Source organism: Choloepus didactylus, chromosome 3, assembly GCF_015220235.1.
Source record: "Choloepus didactylus isolate mChoDid1 chromosome 3, mChoDid1.pri, whole genome shotgun sequence".
Taxonomy (NCBI): domain Eukaryota; kingdom Metazoa; phylum Chordata; class Mammalia; order Pilosa; family Megalonychidae; genus Choloepus; species Choloepus didactylus.
This window is the reverse complement of record NC_051309.1, coordinates 74575046-74594457: the sequence shown is the minus strand read 5'-3', so window position 1 is coordinate 74594457 and position 19412 is coordinate 74575046. Positions and strand designations below refer to the sequence as shown.

General features: G+C 33.5%; 1 protein-coding gene and 1 pseudogene across 1 annotated transcript; one reads left to right on the top strand and one right to left on the bottom strand.

The window, feature by feature from the left end:
• Nucleotides 1-1272: 1272 nt before the first annotated feature.
• On the bottom strand, nucleotides 1273-4777 carry CSN3 (casein kappa). Its single transcript, XM_037828963.1, has 3 exons — nucleotides 4721-4777; nucleotides 2866-2898; nucleotides 1273-1725 (listed from the first exon to the last, which is right to left on the bottom strand). The coding sequence occupies exons 1-3, from the start codon at nucleotides 4775-4777 to the stop codon at nucleotides 1273-1275; spliced, it is 543 nt and encodes a 180-aa protein (XP_037684891.1).
• A 13717-nt stretch (nucleotides 4778-18494) lies between these two features.
• LOC119528657 lies at nucleotides 18495-19138 on the top strand (annotated as a pseudogene).
• The last annotated feature ends 274 nt before the right edge of the window (nucleotides 19139-19412 follow it).

The following is a 19412-nucleotide window of genomic DNA, read 5'->3' as shown; positions in this document are numbered from 1 at the left end:
TTCTAGTTATGATAATTTGCTTAACATCCTTAGGCCTATTATTTCTTTCATAAATTAGAGATAATAATAAAATCTGTTTCATATGGTTATAGGAATCAACAGATAATTATATAAAGTTCTTATCACTTATTAAGGACATAGAATATTGTCTAAAAGTAAGTTTTAATGTTTATCAATTTTATTTTACATTGCATAATGAAACATTATATTGTACAGATTGGAGAGTTCTGAAAATTCTTTCACATATGCATTCTCATCAACTAAAATGATGAGAAACTGAAGGCTCAGAGAGAGTAATGACTTGTCTAAGGTCACACAAATGGAATAAGTCTCCTTGTCCAGTCTGATGCTATTCCCATCAGATCACAGACTGCTGTATGGTATTTTAGATCATAAAACATGTAGTCATATAATGAAATGAAAATATTTGTTGCAAAAATTCAAAATGTCCTAACTTTCTTCCAAAATTATTTCACATTCTTTGGTCATATACTATTTTATTAAATATTCTCTTTATTTAACTTTGTTCCATGAGTTTCAAATTATTTTAGACTGCCATTATCCTTTGATCCAAATAATAAATAGTAATGCTTTACATTACATGAAAGGTTTGAAAGTATCCCTCTTAATATTTATTTGTTTTTCAAATTAAGAATTATAATTCTTCCATGGGCTTATCTTTGGATGGGAGAAAATCTGGTTTGCCTATCTCCATAGATCCTTTCAGAAATCATGTTTTAATCAACGAATGCAAGGGAAATATATCATTTCCTTTCACTCTCCTCAAAATTAGAGTGCAAGAGCTTCTGCTAAGTAATGTGTATTTAGTATCATACTTTATATATATATAAATTTTTCTAAGAACATTCATTTTTGAGATAAGAAAAATCATGAGAGTTTAAAACTATTTACTCTGCTATCTTAATTTGTGTGTGAATAAGTATGTGACAAAAGCAATAATTAGATGCTAGAAGTGTTCCAATTGTTGGAAAAATCAAATAATAATAATAAAATCCCAATTTTCTTCATTTTATAAATTTAGATGATTTTTCATTTCTTGTTGGAAAAGAATGTATTGCATCATTTCTGTGGCACCACAAAATTAGAATTATAATTAGCCTATTTTGTCTCTCATAGCATACTTAATTTATCATTTTCTACTGTTATAGAATTTATGATTTCATTGATAAATCCATGCATCTTCTCTGGATTATTCATTTGCATCTTTTGCTCATTTACCTGTGAATCTTCTTTTATGTTTCCTTGGCAGTTTTACACAATGGGTGAAGTAGCTGGGGCTATGGTGGCCTCAGGTGTGCTTGTGATGATGAACTCTGAGAAAGATTCTGAAGCAACCTCGGTGTTCAGTATTGGTTCAGCAGTAGGGACAGGTGTAGGCTCAACAGCAGCCACGGTGTTCATGGTGGGGATTGGTGCCTTACCCTGAATTTTCTTTGAGGAAACGACGATAAATGATGGATGTAAGAATGTGTGATGTACCACTGGGGATGGATAGACACTTGACAGAATTGACCACTGAGGAACTGGTGCATGTGGCCTAACTGCAGCTGGTTTCTGGGGAGGCAGGTATGGATTATTGATTGGTACAGCTGGTCTGTGTTGGTAGTAATTTTGTCCATAATGAGAATAGCTATGCAACGCATATTGAATTGGGACATATTTGACTGTTTTCTGACAGAATTGTTTTTCATCATTCTCACAGCACTGCAACAAGAAAAAAGAATAAATTATGCAGATTGTCATTATTGTACTCTACAATGCACAGATCTCTTAAACTAGCATTTTTTGAAGTAACATGTATAGTATTTGATATCAAGTTAGTACAATATTGAAAGTAGTGAGTCAAGCAGTCAAATTATTTCACAAGATGTGCATTTGTAGATTTCTCTTCCACTTAATGATTTTCAACAAATACTAAAAATAGTGTTTTGTTTCAAAGGGTTAAGTGAAATAATCCATAATGTAAAGCACACTATTGAGAGCTTGGCATTCATGGAACGTGCTCAATAAAAATTTGGGGTATTTATAATAAGTATTATTAATAGACAAGAGCTAGAACAATCTCATTGAGAGCTTTAACATCCTAAAATGGTATTTGTATTCTCACCACATTTGTAATTTTTTTACAAATTTTATTTATCTAGAGATTAGGCCTACCATTTGTTTTTATAAACATTTTTTAGCAGAGTAGTAAAATAATGTGATATGGGGGTCTCCTGTATTTATACCTTAGGTTTCTTCAGCTTAATTTTCTCCAAAAAAGATCAATTAGGGAATTTTCTTTTTTTCATTTGCCCCTGTTCTATCAATTATGTGCAGTTGTAGAAATTTGTTTGTAGATCTCTCCAAATGAATAGAAGCATTTCAACAGAATTACACTGCAAAGCAAGCATTTCTCATAGAAGTGGACACTTTTAAATATATTCACTCAAACCTATTTGGGAAACATATTAGGAATAGATACAAGTGTATGAGGGCTAATCAGAGATGAGTCAGGCAGACATCTTTAAAAGTAAAGCAGGAGAGATATAAAAACTTTACTTTTGTTTCCATTTTTTCAAATACTAAATTCTTAGAGAGTTATCTCACATTGCTAAACATACATGAAAATCAGCAATATATAATAACTTAATTACAAAATGGAACCAAGCTTTCAGATGGACATTGAAATTGATTCATGATTGCTTGCTGCAGTAATGTTTTTTAAAAGACTATTAGACTATTTAATGGGGTTTAAAATATTTATTTAGATTTTAGCCAGAAGGCATTCATTATCATTGAACTTTGCAGAATAATTATATTTTGGAGTTTGGTATTCTAATCAAAATAGTATAAGAAACTTACTGTTGGTTGTTCCTGTTTTTGGACCTCTGCAGCCTGGTAAGGTTCAGAGAAATAAGAAATAATAAGAAATAAGCCAAAAAATAAATAAATAAATAAATAAAGCAAAGGAGAATCTACATATTTTAGGGTTTTAAAAAATATCTTTTGTATTAAAGAAACGTTTTCTTTGTTTTCATTTTAAAATTAAAAAGCATTTCCTATGATTATTCAGTCTGTAAGGCCTGTGAATCTTTCAAGAAGCAACAGTAATATACTGATTAAAATAGTGCTAATGAACTCTACGGCTAAATTTACTTTAATAATCACTACCAAGGGAGAGAAATTCACTGCTGAAAATAAACTGATCATTTGACCCCTGTGCCAACAAACACAAATAATATTTGCTTAAATGAAAAATATGAATAGCCTTTATTCTGTTTGTACTAAATGTACATTGTTAAAAATTTGAGGAGAATTGAGCAATTTTGTTTTTCTGCTCTCACACTAAGATGGTTTCTGAGGTTTACTTAGAAGATTTAAAATATTGCCTCTAGGAAAACAATGATATATAAATGTCAAGTAAATAATAGTGTTTTTCCATCATCTTCTATTTATTTTTATAGTACTTAGTTCTGGAATGCATAATGTAAAGGGATTCAGGACTGAGAGAACAGTTTCCATAGACATGTATGTATAAGGCCTTAAAAACTCACAAAGCTATTATAAATTTTTGAAAGAAGGTCATAATAGTAAATATTTAAAATCAACAGTTCTAGTTTAGAACTTTTCACACATATCTTTCCTAGAAACCTTTTATAAGGCATGGGTATAAAACAAGAAATTTGAATTAAGCAAAAAATACGTAGTATTGAGACAGAGACTTGCTTTTCTCTAAATGTATTACATTATTAGTTTAAAATTTTGAAAGAATAATATGGACAATATAAAATGTTTGCCAATTCCTCCTCCTCAAAAATTCTGATATCTAACCAGTTTAATACAATATCAACCTAAATTAAGTATTCCTTGGTATATGTTCATTTGTTATCCTGATTTTTCCATATTTCTTATATTTTTTTCCCATTTATCTTATAGATTTCTTATTTACTATATTTATAGTTGAGAAATAAACTATCAATGATTGTATCATAAAATATGCAGTCAGTGCCTGGAAACCACAAATGAACATTAAAGTAAAAGCAATAACCAAAGCAACGACTAAAATAAGTCAGAAAATTGTAAGAAACAAAGCCTTTTTATTGGTTCAATAACCTTAAAATATAGCTGCAATCCAAAAAGATGTCTGCAAACCACAGGGCTGCTTATGGCTATGGATACCTGAAAAGGAGCTAGTCCATGTACATAGGGGAAGAGTAGAACAAAAGGCCATGATTGGAATGTAATGGTAGATGTGTCAAAGTCTTTGAAACTGGTAGAAAAGCTTAACCAAACTCTTACTCTTTGACAGATTTGATCCTTGAAGACATTGGAGGCAGGATGAGATAGAAATTTAATTGAAAGAATTTCTGATCCTGGACTATTGATTTCTGTATTTATTCATTATTAATTATATTTAGAATCTTTGATAATTTACATATAAATTTTGTATCGTTCTTTTCCCCAGAATGTATTTTCTCTATAGTATGAGAATTTTCAAGGTTTTCTATACTTGATAGAATGTGACTTGTATATACAGAAGAACATGACTTTAATAACAAAAATAAATACTAAAATAAATTTACTTTAAAAAATATAGCTAATATGCAGCTATTTTGTTCTGTAAAATGCAACTGTATTTAGAGATTTGCCTAATTAAAGCACTTCAGTAAAATTTTCCTAAAGTCTTAAGACAAATGAATTGGATGAATTAATTTACCAAAAAGGGCAGGGTTAATGCCAGAATATTCACAATCAAGAGAAATCCCTTCATCATTGCACCTAAAAATAAAAATAAAAACATTAAATTCAAAAGATTGGTTAGGAACAATTTTATGCTTTGCTTTTAAAAAACTCCAAATTTAGACATTGTGGAAAATCTGTTTTGTCAAAAGTAGTATGAGAAAACCAAACTTAAAGTAAAAAACTTTGAATTTAATTTCTGGCTGTATTAATGAAAGTATCATTACAAGATCAATCATCCATTCATTTAACAAATACTAAGAACCAGCTAGGAACACTGTACTATGCCAAGTGTGGGGATTACCAAAGTGAATCTGATCCAGCCCTTGCTGACCAGTAGCCTTGATTTTAGGAAGAGTGTTGCAACACACACAAATGGCTGTAAGAGGAAAGAAAGTGGGAAATGCCACAAAGTGGTTTTCTGGAGATGTAGACTTTCAGTTAAAGGAATTAAGAAAGTCTTTGAGCAGGAGATGGCTTAGAAGTGGGACTTGCCCATATGGTGATTAATAAGGCAAGACATTTTTCAGGTAGAGTAGAAAGTCTTGAGGATACTCATGGACATTTTGATGGGAGTGTTGTAGGAGAAGGCCTCCCCTTGAAGCTGGACAGAAAGTTTAGGGCAGAAAAAGGAAAAGCCTTACATGCCTGTTCAGAGTTAGACACGACCATTCTGTATAAATGACAGAAACCAATGTATTTATACTTTCTTTGAAGGGCTAAGTTCTAGCCCAGACTTTCTCTCTACTTGTCATTTCCCTTCCCTGGGTCTCAGGTTTCTTACCTATAAAATTAGAGTTTGGACTAAGGGCTTTCTTAAATTCTGGGCTTCATGATCAGTCTGAAAGAAGCATGTAGGGTGATGTGGATGGCTGCATTCTTCATCATCTGCTTTGCCAGTAACCACCACTGATAATGATTAACTTTAATGTTTCATGAAGAAAATATGGATATGACAGTACAACTGCACTGAGTGACATATTCAAAGAAAGAAATTAGCTTTGCCTTTCTACAGGTATAGATTGTGTCATACCAATTTATTTGATTTTTAATAAATTGTATTTTTAGGTAGATGCATCTGACACCTAAAACTTTTAACAATTAAGTACATATTAAATTTGAGACTTAAAGAAAACCTATATCTTGTAACAGCTGTAGTTAATGTCTTACTTGTATAGACTTGAGTTGGTACAAACTTTGAGTTTTATATAAGAGAGCCACGGAGTTAAAGTCCAGGATAGGGCTTCATTTGCCTCTGATTCTCAAGTTAAAATGATGAGGAAAACTGTCTACTAAGCTGACTTTAGAACAGCCTATAGGATGTCACTGTGTGAAAAAGAGACCAAGTGGAATCAAATTCAAGCAACCTCGTTTCCTTGAGGGGGATGGAGTTCCTTTTTAACTCCTTATTTGCCCATTACCTTTTAAGATTACAGATTGAACAATAATCAGATCTTTCTATGATGCATCACGGACTCCTTTGCAACAAAATTATGTAACACACACCAAAAATATTCTGAAAAATGACAGTATTTCCTTCTTTTTCAGCATGAACATAAATCAGGAAGCAGCATGACCATACTTTACATATCAGCTACTCAAGACAATAAGTACTTGCATTCTCCTACATCACTCAGTAAAACAGAACTAATTTGTGAAACAGTAGAACTATTGAGCTCTCATGAGTATATGAAAATCATGTTTTAAAACAATTACACTAAAACAAAATTAAGGTATAAACCTTAGGCAAAAATAAAATTTGAAAGTTACCACGGGATCAACCTGAAACATTGTTGCAGGTTTTTCTCAGGAAGTTAACCCTCCATTTTTGGCTATAGCAATAGGTTCATTGCTTTGAACACCTTCTTCTTTGAATTTACATAGTCAGGATCTTCTGAATTTACCCCAAAGTACAGTTAAAATAAATGTTATAAAACCATGGTAGAATCTAAAGTCTAGGTAAGAAATTAATATTAAAACAATGCTAGGACATATTCAAGCTTAACAATAAAGGATAAAATGGGGAAAATATGTTTCTAAAATAACTTGATGGTGTCCAAACAATGACCGTGAAGAGGAATCATTCTCTCTGGACACTTCCGTATGATTACCTTTCCGCGTGCCCATCAAGTCTTGCTTGGCAGTAGGTTGAGTTGGCCTCTCAGCTGGTCTTGTGTGAAGACCCAAGATAAAAAACTCACACTAATTAAAGGATATTAGTACCTTGAGTCACGCTATTCTATTTCCTTCCTACTTATTACCCAATAAGAAGATGACAAGAAGGAAAAAAATGACAACATCAGGGTCAATTTTAAAGTTAATGAAATACAGAGAAACAGAGTTGCCATTCATAAAGCTTGAAAAGACACTATTCACATAATTTAAAGAATGATCCTTTTTATACTTTACAAAGAGATATAGGACTGTTTTGAAAACATTAATTTAATTCTTAATCAACTAATACCATCTATTTAAATTTAAAGCTATTGTCACAATGAAAAAGAGCTAGCCACCACACTTTCATATTTTAAATGTTTCTTTTTAATTTAAGAATTTGGATGTTAAGTCATCCTATAGCTGCTATGAACTGGTCTTCTTCCTTCCACAATGAAAATAATTGATTGTTAAAGATTAGAAAATAAACCATCTTGTACATATCCCAGAGCACCTTCTTATAAGCTAAATCCAAATATGAAAAATTTTAATTAATATAAATTAGGTACCTGTTCGCAGTTGAGCTGCAAAATATATTCTTTAGTAAGCTCATGATACAAGCATTCAATGCATACTTATTGATTGATAAATCTCTTATAGATACAAATTTCCTTTAGATTTAAAATTTTGATAATATAGGTGAACTATTTTGGATGTACAAGATTAAATTATTAAATTGGCTATAATTTTTTTGTTTCAAGGACCACTCATTCTGACCGTTGAGTATATATCATAAAACCAGTGATATGTGGCCAATATGTTTAAACAAATAATTTGCCAAATTAATTCAGGAAAAGATATTTTCTTTTACCTCCATTTCTCTGGGAATAATATTAACTGTAACTTTACTTTGGTTGTGGAGTCCTGCTCAGTCTGAGGTACTTACAGGAATCAGTGTAGGACTTCCAGAACACAAACAATGAATAATATTGGCATTGTAGTTATTTCTGTGTTCCTGTCTGTTTCTTAGAACTATTTCATGTCTTAGAAAGTTAGGAACAAAGGTTCAGAAGACTGGAATGCTTATTCATTTGGTACAGAGTAAATTCAGATTTTTTATTTCTCAGAATAGTTGACTTCTGATGCTCAAGGACAGATGGAAGAATTTCAAAATGGCCAAAACAAGCTACTAAGGTGTAATACCAGCTATTCTTATTTAGACTTCTTGGTCACACTATTTTCCTTTGGTTGCCAGGGTTAAGTGATAGTTGGAAGATTATGTTCTGGTCAATAACCTATTTATCCATTAAGGTTCCTGTCAAGATCAACCTGTGTGACCTTTTCTAAACTCTGCAGGTAGAGCTAGTGCCTCTTCTGCTTTGCTTTTTAAAAACCCTCTGCATATTTTATTGGAGCATTTCTTATACTTATTAAATTATGTACCTACTTGACATTACACTGTAAGATACTGAAAAGGTGAAAATAAAGTTCTTTTTCTTAGATCCTCAGCTTTTAATAGTGACTGACACAAAATCAATATCCAGTATTTTAATGAAAGAATAAATTCAGAAAGATTACGTGGGAGACATGTGGCTCCTGCCTTCAAGGAGCTAACAGAATAGTGCAGCTGAATTTAGCTATCTGTTTTACTTTACCGTGAAAGTCTCCTTCAAGAATGAGTACATAAACTACACATGAAACTGGAACCTACGGCCTCTAGAGCTGACTACATTTCAAAATAGCATAGGCCGTTCAGTATACACTAATTTCATCCACTGCTTCAGATGGGTGGGTTTGAGTTGTTCCATGGTCAGTTTAGTTTGGGAACTTGGTTAAGCAAAATGAATTTTAAACTGTCAATTTTCAGAATGTTGTAATATGTATATATACTGAAAATATCCAAAAGACATATTTTGAGGAGGAATATTTACTTGGGGGGCCATCTGGTAAGATTAATGCTTCAGGAAAAAGTTTGGGAAATAGCGCTTTTGTGGATCCTGTCCCCATAAGCCAACATTAGTATTGAAAAGAAAATGAAGATTTGATTGCCAGGTCAATCACGCTAATCAGAGGTGTTAGTACTGTGATTGATATTGCCTAAATATACTAGAGGAATAACTGACTAATTTTAATAGATATATTTGTTTCACAAAGTTTTAGTAGTTAAAAATAAATTACAGGGCCTTTTTTTCTCCAGAAAATTACACGGAGGTGGATGAAATAAAAATACCAGTCTGAGAGTTAGACACATAAATCAATGATTAATTTAAAAACAGAACAAAACAGATGAAAGACAGTTATTGTAGAGCTGACTCTCCTGAACTGCAGAGCAATCAGGGTTGCCTGTGGACCCTCTTTAGGGTTCTGACTTCTGACTCCTTATACCCCTCCACTTTGGTTACTCATGATTGCCTTTCCCCAGTCATGCAGTGGTCTCCATTCTGTCAGCTGTAAGGTTGGAAAACAATCCCTATAAAATTACTTTAGCATATTATATTGAGAACTGTTTGGTCTTCTTGCTGTCCCCTCCCATTGTTTCAACTGGGATCACTGGCTTTAATGCCAATGAATAAATATTTAAAGGCCGTTTTCAAGGAGACAGCAGTTTCACTGTTCCAGTCATGCCAAGGAGCTCCTTAGGCTGGACTTGACTTGTAGCCAGCTTGTGGATGGATGTGGCAGAATTTCCCTCACTGATGCAAAACGTCTTACCTACGAACAGTTTAAACTTGGAGTGGAGAAACATAATCTTTGTTCAAAGGGAATTTTTCTAATTTCCTGGTAATTAATCCGGGAGGACAAAGGCTGCCATTGTGACACAATGAAAGGCTCATTGTGCAGTAGGAGCTTGTCAGATGAGTTTTTGTCTTATGCTGCAGGAGAGTTTTTCATCACCACCTTCTACCTTTATCTCAATCAAGGATTTGTTTCTAGAATGTTCATCACAGAATTTATGGGGACTGATGGTCAGGACAACTTTTTCCTCAACAGAGTTCACAAAGCCTTTGCTATGTGCATTTGCTCTATGTAGAAGAGAATATATACTTGATAAAAAGCCTCTGAACTTGGTTTTTCCATAGCTGACACAAATGTTAAATCTTTTAAGACATTATTTTGTATGGTTCTTGAATTGTTTTGGAACAAGGAATTTTGTTCACAGCTTGATATTTTATGGGCCTTACAATTTCTATAGCAGAGCATGTGTTGCCATAAAGTTACACGCTTGTGCTAATGTAATTGAATGGGCAGAGAAATGCTACCATTCAAATACTGATTTTAAGAAGGTTTTTTTTTCTTACAAGAAGGAACCCTTTTCTAATTTTTATGTTGAGAAAACCTCTTTTTTGTTAAGATTTAGAAAGTTTAGTTTTACTAATATATTCCATTCATCAAATATGCATTCACTGGGTACAACATACTCTGCTAAGTACTAGGTAATAGTTATATTACTGTGATCCACCAGAAGCTTTCAATCTCCTCAATAAGGACACAGAAATGTAAATGAATCACTCTATTAGAAGGAAAGGTATACAAAGATTCGGAAAAAGTGGAAATAAAATGCTGGGGGAGAGTGTCAAAGTGATGAGTGTTTCATTTCTTTTGGAGGGATAGGAGAACGTTTTAATGCAAGTTTGATTTGAGTCTTGAAAGATAAATTGATTTTAACAGTGAAATAGAGGAATGGGCATTCGATGAGAGACAGCAACATACACATAAGCACAACTGTGAGAGTAAAGGGACAATTGTGTGGAGTAGTTCATGGTGTCGGTGACTGACTTGGCTGGGAGAGGGATTGGAAAAGTAGCACGAGGAGAGTATGTGGAAGGCCTAGAATGCCATATGGAGGAAAACAGATTTTATAGTGTAGGCATTTGCTTCCATGGGATTTGAGTAAGTAAGAAATATAATCCAACCTATGTTTTGAAAGATAACTGTGGTGGCAGTTTTGAGTCTGGTTAGTGGCGGAGGAGATGGGTGGCAGTTACCCTACTTAAGCAGGTGTTTTGTTTTTTCCTCCTGAAAGAAAGAGAAAACTGATGAATTTAAGCAGTCTTAAGGACTACCATTTCAGAGCCCTGGACTCAGAATTTATTTTAGTAGATATGCTAATGAAACAAAGGCATAGATGTTGGATAGGCCTGGTTTTGCACTATTTTCCTGCCACTTACTAAATCTTTGACTGTATGCCCACATGACTTTTGTGTTTATCAGTTTTCCCATGTATAAAACGAGGTTACTTTACAGAGATTATGTGAGAACTAAGCGATGTAATGATTAGAAAAAAGCACTTTGTAACTACAAAAATGATATAAATGTTATTTTTTGGATTGTTCCCATTAACAGTTTCTTGGAGTTAAAGACAGTACTGGGTTGTTGTTGGTATCCTTTATGAATTCGTCAAGCTTAATGTCCTGTTGTTTATGAAGTACATACTCAATGGCTCACATACTTTTTTTTTAACTAAATTGAATCATCCGCAAATTGGTGTAACTACCTGGCATAAACTACTGCACAGACTGTCATACACAGTAATTTCCAGAGTGTTTGTTTTTGGTCATCTTCACTTTTCATCTTTTCTCCAGATTTATCATCAAGAAGTATATATTAAAATCAGTTATCAAATATAGTTAGTGGACATATAGTTAGGAGTGCACATTTAGAAAACAGGAAATCAAGGTCTTCCTTTTACCTTTATTATAGAAGATCACTAAACATATTAATGAAAGAACACAAAATGCTACTTCAATTACATTTATTTTTCTTTCTTTAATAGGAATATTGATTCTTCAAGGAAGTGGCTGAAATAGTCAGCATTCAACTTTACAGTGACCTGAGGTAAATGACAGGCATAAAGTTATTAATACCAATGAGTAATGTTTTTGGAAATTTATGCTTTTGTTCTTTAAAAACAAATATTGCCTCAAAAGTATACTTAGTTTGAGGACTGGGAAACTTTCTTCTAGAGAAGACTGAATGGATGCATGAGGCTTGTAGTGAAAGATTTGTTTCCTAGAACAGTCTTCTGATTCCTAACTTAATCTTTATTATAGTCTATAACCCCTCAATTCACCTGGTGATTGAAAGACAATCCATATTGTTTTTTATATGATGAGATGATAGGAGCCTGCCTCTATTATACTTGGAAAATGTGGTCTTTAGGATTTTATTACCAAGAGAATCAGAAGTTAGGCTTGGGGTGTTCATATTAATTAGAAAAAGCACATGATTTTCTATCCTAGAACCTAGATTCACAAGTTTATCTATTATGACCTCCACCTTGGTTAAAGTTTGCCTTATTTAGGCTAAAATGTCTATTAACAAAAGTTAAAAGCTATTTTGTAAAACATTTTTAATGAGAAAATAATGAGTGATTTGAAATGTTATACTGGTTGGGACATGCAGGGACAGATTTATATTACTCTGAGTGGAGACTCCAGTGTTTTCTACCAAAGAAAACAGTGAAACAAACTGCAACTTTTTGAGGCTGTGGGAGCATTGTAATATACTGTTTTCTTTTTTCACGGAAAGATGCATTCCAATCCACAAACAATTATCCCAAAGACATACTTTTAATTGTGTATGCTTCCAAATTATTTCCTCTTAAATTGCACTGGGACTTCTCTCTCTTGTTTACTTTCCATTAGGTGGAGGATTTGTAGGGACAGACACAGGTATTGGAATAGGAAGAAAATAATATCCAAACCATAGATATCCTTGATATATAAATGGCAGGTAGGGCCCAAGTAAATATTGGTAAAGAGGCACATAAAACTGTGAAGGTGATTCATTGCTTCCACTGACCATTGGAAGAAAGAAATTTAAAAGGAAATTGTTTCATTCTTTACACAAGAGAGCTATAAAATAGGCTTTTAACATGTAGGACTTTATGTTTAAGGGGAGTCTTAGGACTCTCTAAGTAATTTACCCTTTCTATGTGAATTACAAACAAGGATCCAATTAATTTGGGCCATGTTAGAAAATTACTTACAGATCACCATGTTCATAACCACATTTGTCTGATAATTGTTTCTTTAACTATAAGGCCAAGGAACACGATGAGGGGGACATCAGATTTCTCCCTTTGGCTTTGTACAGTCTTTATATAAACCACGTATCAGAAACAGTCACAGTCTCTCTTGTCTTTCTTCCCTCTCTCCCTCTCCACCTATCTGTATCCCCATCAATCTCTGCATCTTCAGCACTCTGGTTATAATTTTGTCCTCAAAGCTATGTTTCCTTTTAGACAACAAACTATCCACAAGTACAAATAAATCCCTCAACAAGATCCTTCCTCAAAATTCATTCTCTTCTCCTGAAACATTTTTGTTTCAGTCATTGTTTAAATTAAAATGACCCACTAGTGAATTTACTCCTGGTGGACTCATCAGAGCTCTCCCACAGCTAACTCTCAAGTTTTAATTATTATTTTTTAGCTTCTCTAGATTTGTAGAATTATAGCAGAGTGGAGCCATGAGGAGTTAGTTATGAGCCTTTAGTTAGATGAGTCTAATAAGAACTATTTTAACCCAGTTTTCACAGAGTGATTCAAGTTTCAACCTGGGTCCCCTTGTCACATGAGATGCTGAACTGATTACTTTTAAAGAAGCAGAGCCCAAATCTTTGAAGTCTAACCTGTGTTAATTGAGGACTAATACCCAAAACTCTTAAGTTTTTGGAGTTTGGGGGGTTTGGTTAAACAAATATCTTTACGGATATTTCATATGGGAAGCTTACATGCAAACAAGAGGGAAAGCAATTTACACTTTGTTTTTCTTGTTCCCGGTCTTGAACAACCTAAAGCTCAAACACAGAAATTACTTCAATGTATGCTGCTGAAGATATACAAATTGCAAAATCTATAAATATGCATGAAGGAAATAATTTGACTAGCCTCTTCATAATATTGTTTGATAATATCCATTTTTCATAATGTAGGACTTGATTGTGCAGACACTATTGTAGAAACTATTTTCCTGAAAAATTAACTATGCATTCTAAATGGCTTAGCTGCATAACTGTATCAAGGCTATGTGGAAGTGAACTATGTACTGAACAGTAGTATATAATTTATAATATTTTCTAGAATATAACACTAAATGGGCAAAATGTCAGACATGCTTATAAAGTAGAACAAAGTGTGTAGAGAAAAGAAAAACCAAAGACTCACGAATAAAACAAAAATTATAAATATTCTGGAATGTAGAAATGAACACTCATGGGGAGACCAACAGTTAACTGCCAAGATGGCTGTGACGAGGAGAGCGTTCATCTTATTCTGAAAAATCCAGGAAATCAGCAGGAAAATCTAATAATGCAAATTCAGAAGATTGAGTACTAGTACAGATTGTTTCACATAACTCTTTGAACTTGGACAAGTCACTTGCAATCTTAACACCTCAGTCTACTTGTTACTGGAGAACATGTTTTTAAAGATAATATCGAAGGTGCTTTCCAATTTTACAATTATGTTACATTAATTCTTTTAAAAATAAACATTCAAGCATTATTTGAAGATGATAATTCTCTGTGTCTGGTAATAAAAATAAATTTTTTGAAATAAAATAATGTCTCAGTTTATACAGTTAATGTTAATGCAGGTATATGAAGTTATTTAGTGATGGCATGAAATTAATTTAGGCGTCAGAATTATTTGTATTGGTTTCCAACAGTCCCCTCAAACCCACTCTATTTAGAGGGACCTATTTTATCCATTTAGAAACAGGCATTTCCAAAGCAGTTTGTTCTATTCTAATTTCTATTAGAAAACCTTTAAGTTAATAACTAATATAATCATTTAACACTTACTATCTTATGATATGCATTGTTATGTATCATTTACAAACTTGCTAATAAATATTTAAGAAAATGAGATAATTAAAGATTTAATTATTGATGATATATATAAGAAATACACAATAAAATTTAGAATCATTTGCATTTTTTAAAGTATTCAATTAAAGTTTATGTTAGCCCCATGTTATAACTTTAATATTACTTTAAACTCTCTGAGGCTTCATTTTGCTCAGAGACCATGTGAATATTTCCTTTCATATTTATATAGTCATTCAGAGGAAAAAGTGACTTGAAATATACTTTATTTTTTTTGCAGTCTTGAATATAAAGTGGGTTAGCAGCTGGTAATTATAAACCATTTGGCTGTTCAGAGATTTTCATGGTAAACTGTACAATCATTCCCCAACCTGGAATTTCCAGCCATTATTGGGCTTTGGTTTTATCAGTTCTGCAAAAACCAAAAAACAACACAAAACAAAAACCTGGGTAATCCAACATAATTCAGTATAACCTTGGTGTATTTGTAAAAAATATTCACTATACTGTATCCTCCATTTCAGGAACAAATGTTCTGTATAACAAAACCTGTTGGCAATTAGGAAAACTGTCATCAAATACAGTTCTCCTGATTTTCACTAATATGTATATTATTAGTGTATATTATTGATTTCAAACATTAATGGGAAATTTTGCCCATGGGATGGTGTGCAAGTTTGTATATAGTATGTCTCCCAGAAAAAGCCATATTCTCTAATGCAATCTTGTGGGGCCAGAGGTATTAGTGTTGATTAGGTTGGAACCTTCTGATTGAGTGTTTCCATGGAGATGTGACCCACCCAACTGTGAGTGACACCTTTGATTAGGGTGTGACCTCTGATTGAATATCTCCATGGAGGTATGGCCCTGCCCATTCAGCATGGGCCTTGATTAGTTCACTGGAGTCTTATAAAGGGGCTCACAAACAGAAGAACAAGAGAGCTGCAGCCTAGAGAGGAACGTCCTGGGAGAAAGCCATTTTGAATCCAAAACTCCAGAGCAGACGCCAGCCACGTGCCTTCCCAGCTAACAGAGGTTTTCCGGGCACCATTGGCCATCCTCTGGTGAAGTACCTGATTGTTGATACCTTACCTTGGACACTTTATGGCCTTAAGGCTGTAACTGTGTAACCAAATAAACCTCCTTTTATAAAAGCCAATCTTTTTCTGGTGTTTTGCAGTCTGGCCACATTAGCAAATCAGAACTGATGGTATCATTAGCAATTAATCATCTTCTTGGTCATGATGCAGATGTAGTAGATGTTAGAGAATAAGTAGGAGGATTTTGGGAGAGTTAATCAAGTTCAAAGGAAGGTCAGTTATGGGTTTTTCCTTGAAGTTGCATTTATATTTATTCATTGATTTTTAAATTTATTTATTCAGGAAGTATTTCTTGATTATTGATGACATGCCAGACACTATTTTAGCTGCTGGGTATATATTGAAGATGACACAATAAAGTCCCTGCTTTCTAGGAGCTCAGTAAGTGCAGAAGTGCAGTTACAGATCAATAGATTACAAAGTTTTCTAGAGACTAATTTACAGTTTTTCAATGAGGAAAATGTCAATTGCTCATAACTAAGAATATTATCATTATTATTACTTTAGTGTTGCTTTGAAGTGACTAACGGAGATTTGGAGGTGATTGTGTTTCATTACCTTTTGATGCTTGTATCTAAGAGATGGAAGAATAAAAAGTGAAAGAAAAAATATGGTGAAATTTTGAACCCCTTCATTGTTGTTGATAGTATTGATCAAAATTCTAGCTGGGATTCAAAAAATACCAGGTGATGTCAGATTTTGATAAGATGGCACCTTAAAATTCCAGTATTCCAACCAAGTTCAGAGTTCTAAAGGCAGATTGACACTATAGATAATTAATAGTAAAAATAATATTTATATATTTATACACACACATCTACTTCTCACAGTTACACATATACACATACACAGCACACCTTCTGTATGCAAAGCATTGGACTAAGTGCTATCAGAGATATAATGATAAAGCATGATTTCTGCTATGTGGCAGCTAGGTAGGGAAGACATTTTTCTAATGTAAGGAAAAGTGTGATAAATACTACATAATAGAAGTTACAAAATACTGAGAGAGTATAGAAGGAAGAAATGAAATGAAGAAAAGTTTTTGAAGAGGGTAGAATTCAAGCTAGACCATAATAATAGGCAAATTTACAATTTGTTTGAAGGACTTGTCCAAAACCACATCAAGCAAAAATATAAATAAACCACATCACAAACTCTTCTTCCAGGTCATGCTTTATAGTCAGGGCATAAGATGATTACCAACGTTTACCTTTATTTTTCTGTTTTTTAAACTGTAGTACCCATAGCAGTATATGGCTGTGTGCTGGAGAATAACTGAAATCTCTGGATCAACCAGGTGCATCTTCCTTGACCATTCATTTTACTCAACAATTTGTGTGAAAACAGTTAAGTAATTTTTATGTTAAAATCAACATTGTATATTATAGACTGGAATGCAAATACTGAATACATTTTAAAGGTAACATGGGGGTGCCAAATAAATTAGTTTGTTTTTCATATTGGAGAGAATCCCTGGGAGTGCATATTTTCTCTCTTTGCAGACTTGAGATTGCTCATATTTAAAATGATGAGCTTGAGGCTCTCTAATAGTCTCGATCTGCCACCTCACCAGCACCACATCACTATGAATATTAATTTATGGTTACTCTAAGTATTGCATTTACTATGGCAGAATGGTGACCTGAAGAAATTTTTTTGTAAGCAGATGTACCTAAAACATTTTTTGATTAGGTTTACAAATTCAAACAACTGCTACATGATAGGCTCAATCATTTTAATTTTGAGGGTTTTATAGGAATATATGTGTGTGTGTGTGTGTGTGTGTGTGTGTGTGTGTGTGTATAACAGGGTATATATATATATATATATATATATATATATATATATATATATAAAACAGGATATACATATATATCATCATAAAGGCTATAGTTTAGAAAGATTTTTTAAGACTTCTCTTGCCTCAGACTTTCCAGTCAGTTCTTTCTCTCTGAAACTACCATGAGCAACAGTAGGTGAGTAGACCTGGAACATTACAGCTATTTTATACACTCAGAGTAATGTGTTGAAATTGGGAATAACCCAAATGTTGGGAATAACCCATTTACAGTTTCATAAAAACTTTGGGTGGGTGTTTACCAAATTCCTCTATTCAAGGATTTCAAATTTTCCATAGTTTCACCTGATGTTTTAATTTTTTCCTTTAATATTTATAATTATTTGAAATTATTTGCCTAATAAACTTACTGGTATTGATTGTAATCTACTGGAATGCATGTTTGGTAGTGCTGAAATTTTAAGAAAATGAAGAATTTTTTACATGTTGAAGATAGGATTAAAAGTTTTCTCATGATTCTCCTTTCAACTCTTCTTTGATTTTAGTGATCAGAATTAGTGCCTTACAGGTCAATGGATTATGTTTTGAAGTATCAGAGCGTTTTGATTACCTTATGGAATGCTATACTCTATTTTTCAGTTAAAGATCCATTTAAGAAAATGGAATGTGTTCCAGGGTAAAATCATCAGTTGTTCAACTCAAGCCTAAGACTTTCAAAAAAATTCAAAAATCATTTTTAAAATGTATACGTCTTTTATATTCTGTAGTCAACTTTCAAAAAAAAATTCAAAAATCATTTTTAAAATGTATACATATTTTACCTCAGTCAAATGGAGGATGGAGATGCTTCTGGAAGAACCATCGCAATGGACGCCCAAGGAGAACCCCAAGTTCAATTTATACTTGTATTGGTTGGCGATGGTGGTACTGGAAAAACTACATTTGTGAAACATCATTTGACTGGTGAATTTGAGAAGTATGTAGCCACCTTGGTTGTGGAGGTCCATCCCCTTGTGTTCCATACCAACAGAGGGCCTATTAAATTCAACGTGTGGGACATGGCTGGTCAGGAGAAATTCGGTGGCCTGAGAGATGGCTATTACATCCAAGCCCAGTGTGCCATTATAATGTTTGATGTAACATCAAGAGTTACTTGCAAGAATGTGCCTAACTGGCATAGAGATCTGGTATGAGTGTGTGAAAACATCCCCATCGTGTTGTGCGGCAACAAAGTGGATATTAAGGACAGGAAAGTTAAGGCAAAATCCGTCTTCCACCAAAAGAAGAATCTTCAGTACTATGACTTTTCTGCCAAAAGTAACTACAACTTTGAAAAGCCCTTCCTTTGGCTGCTAGAAAACTGATTGAAGGCCCTAACTTGGAGCTTGTGGCCATGCCTGCTCTTGCCCCACCAGAGGTTGTCCTGGACCCAGCTTTGGCAGCACAGTATGAACATGACTCAGAGGTTGCTCAGACAACTGCTCTGCCGGATGAGGATGACGGCCTGTGAGAAAGTGAAGCTGGAGCCCAGCGTCAGAGTCTAGTTTTATAGGCAACTGTCCTGTGATGTCAGTGGTGCAGCATGTTTGTCACTTTATTATATAGCTAAGCAGAACATGTGCTTAATCTTTGGGATGCTGAAGGAGATGAATGGGCTTTGGAGTGAATGTGGCAGTTAAAAAAAAAAAAACCTTTATTTTTTGTACCTGCATATTTAGCTGTTTTGGAACACAGTTGTTCCCTTTTTGAGTTTCAAATATAAGACTGCTGCAGTCACATCACAA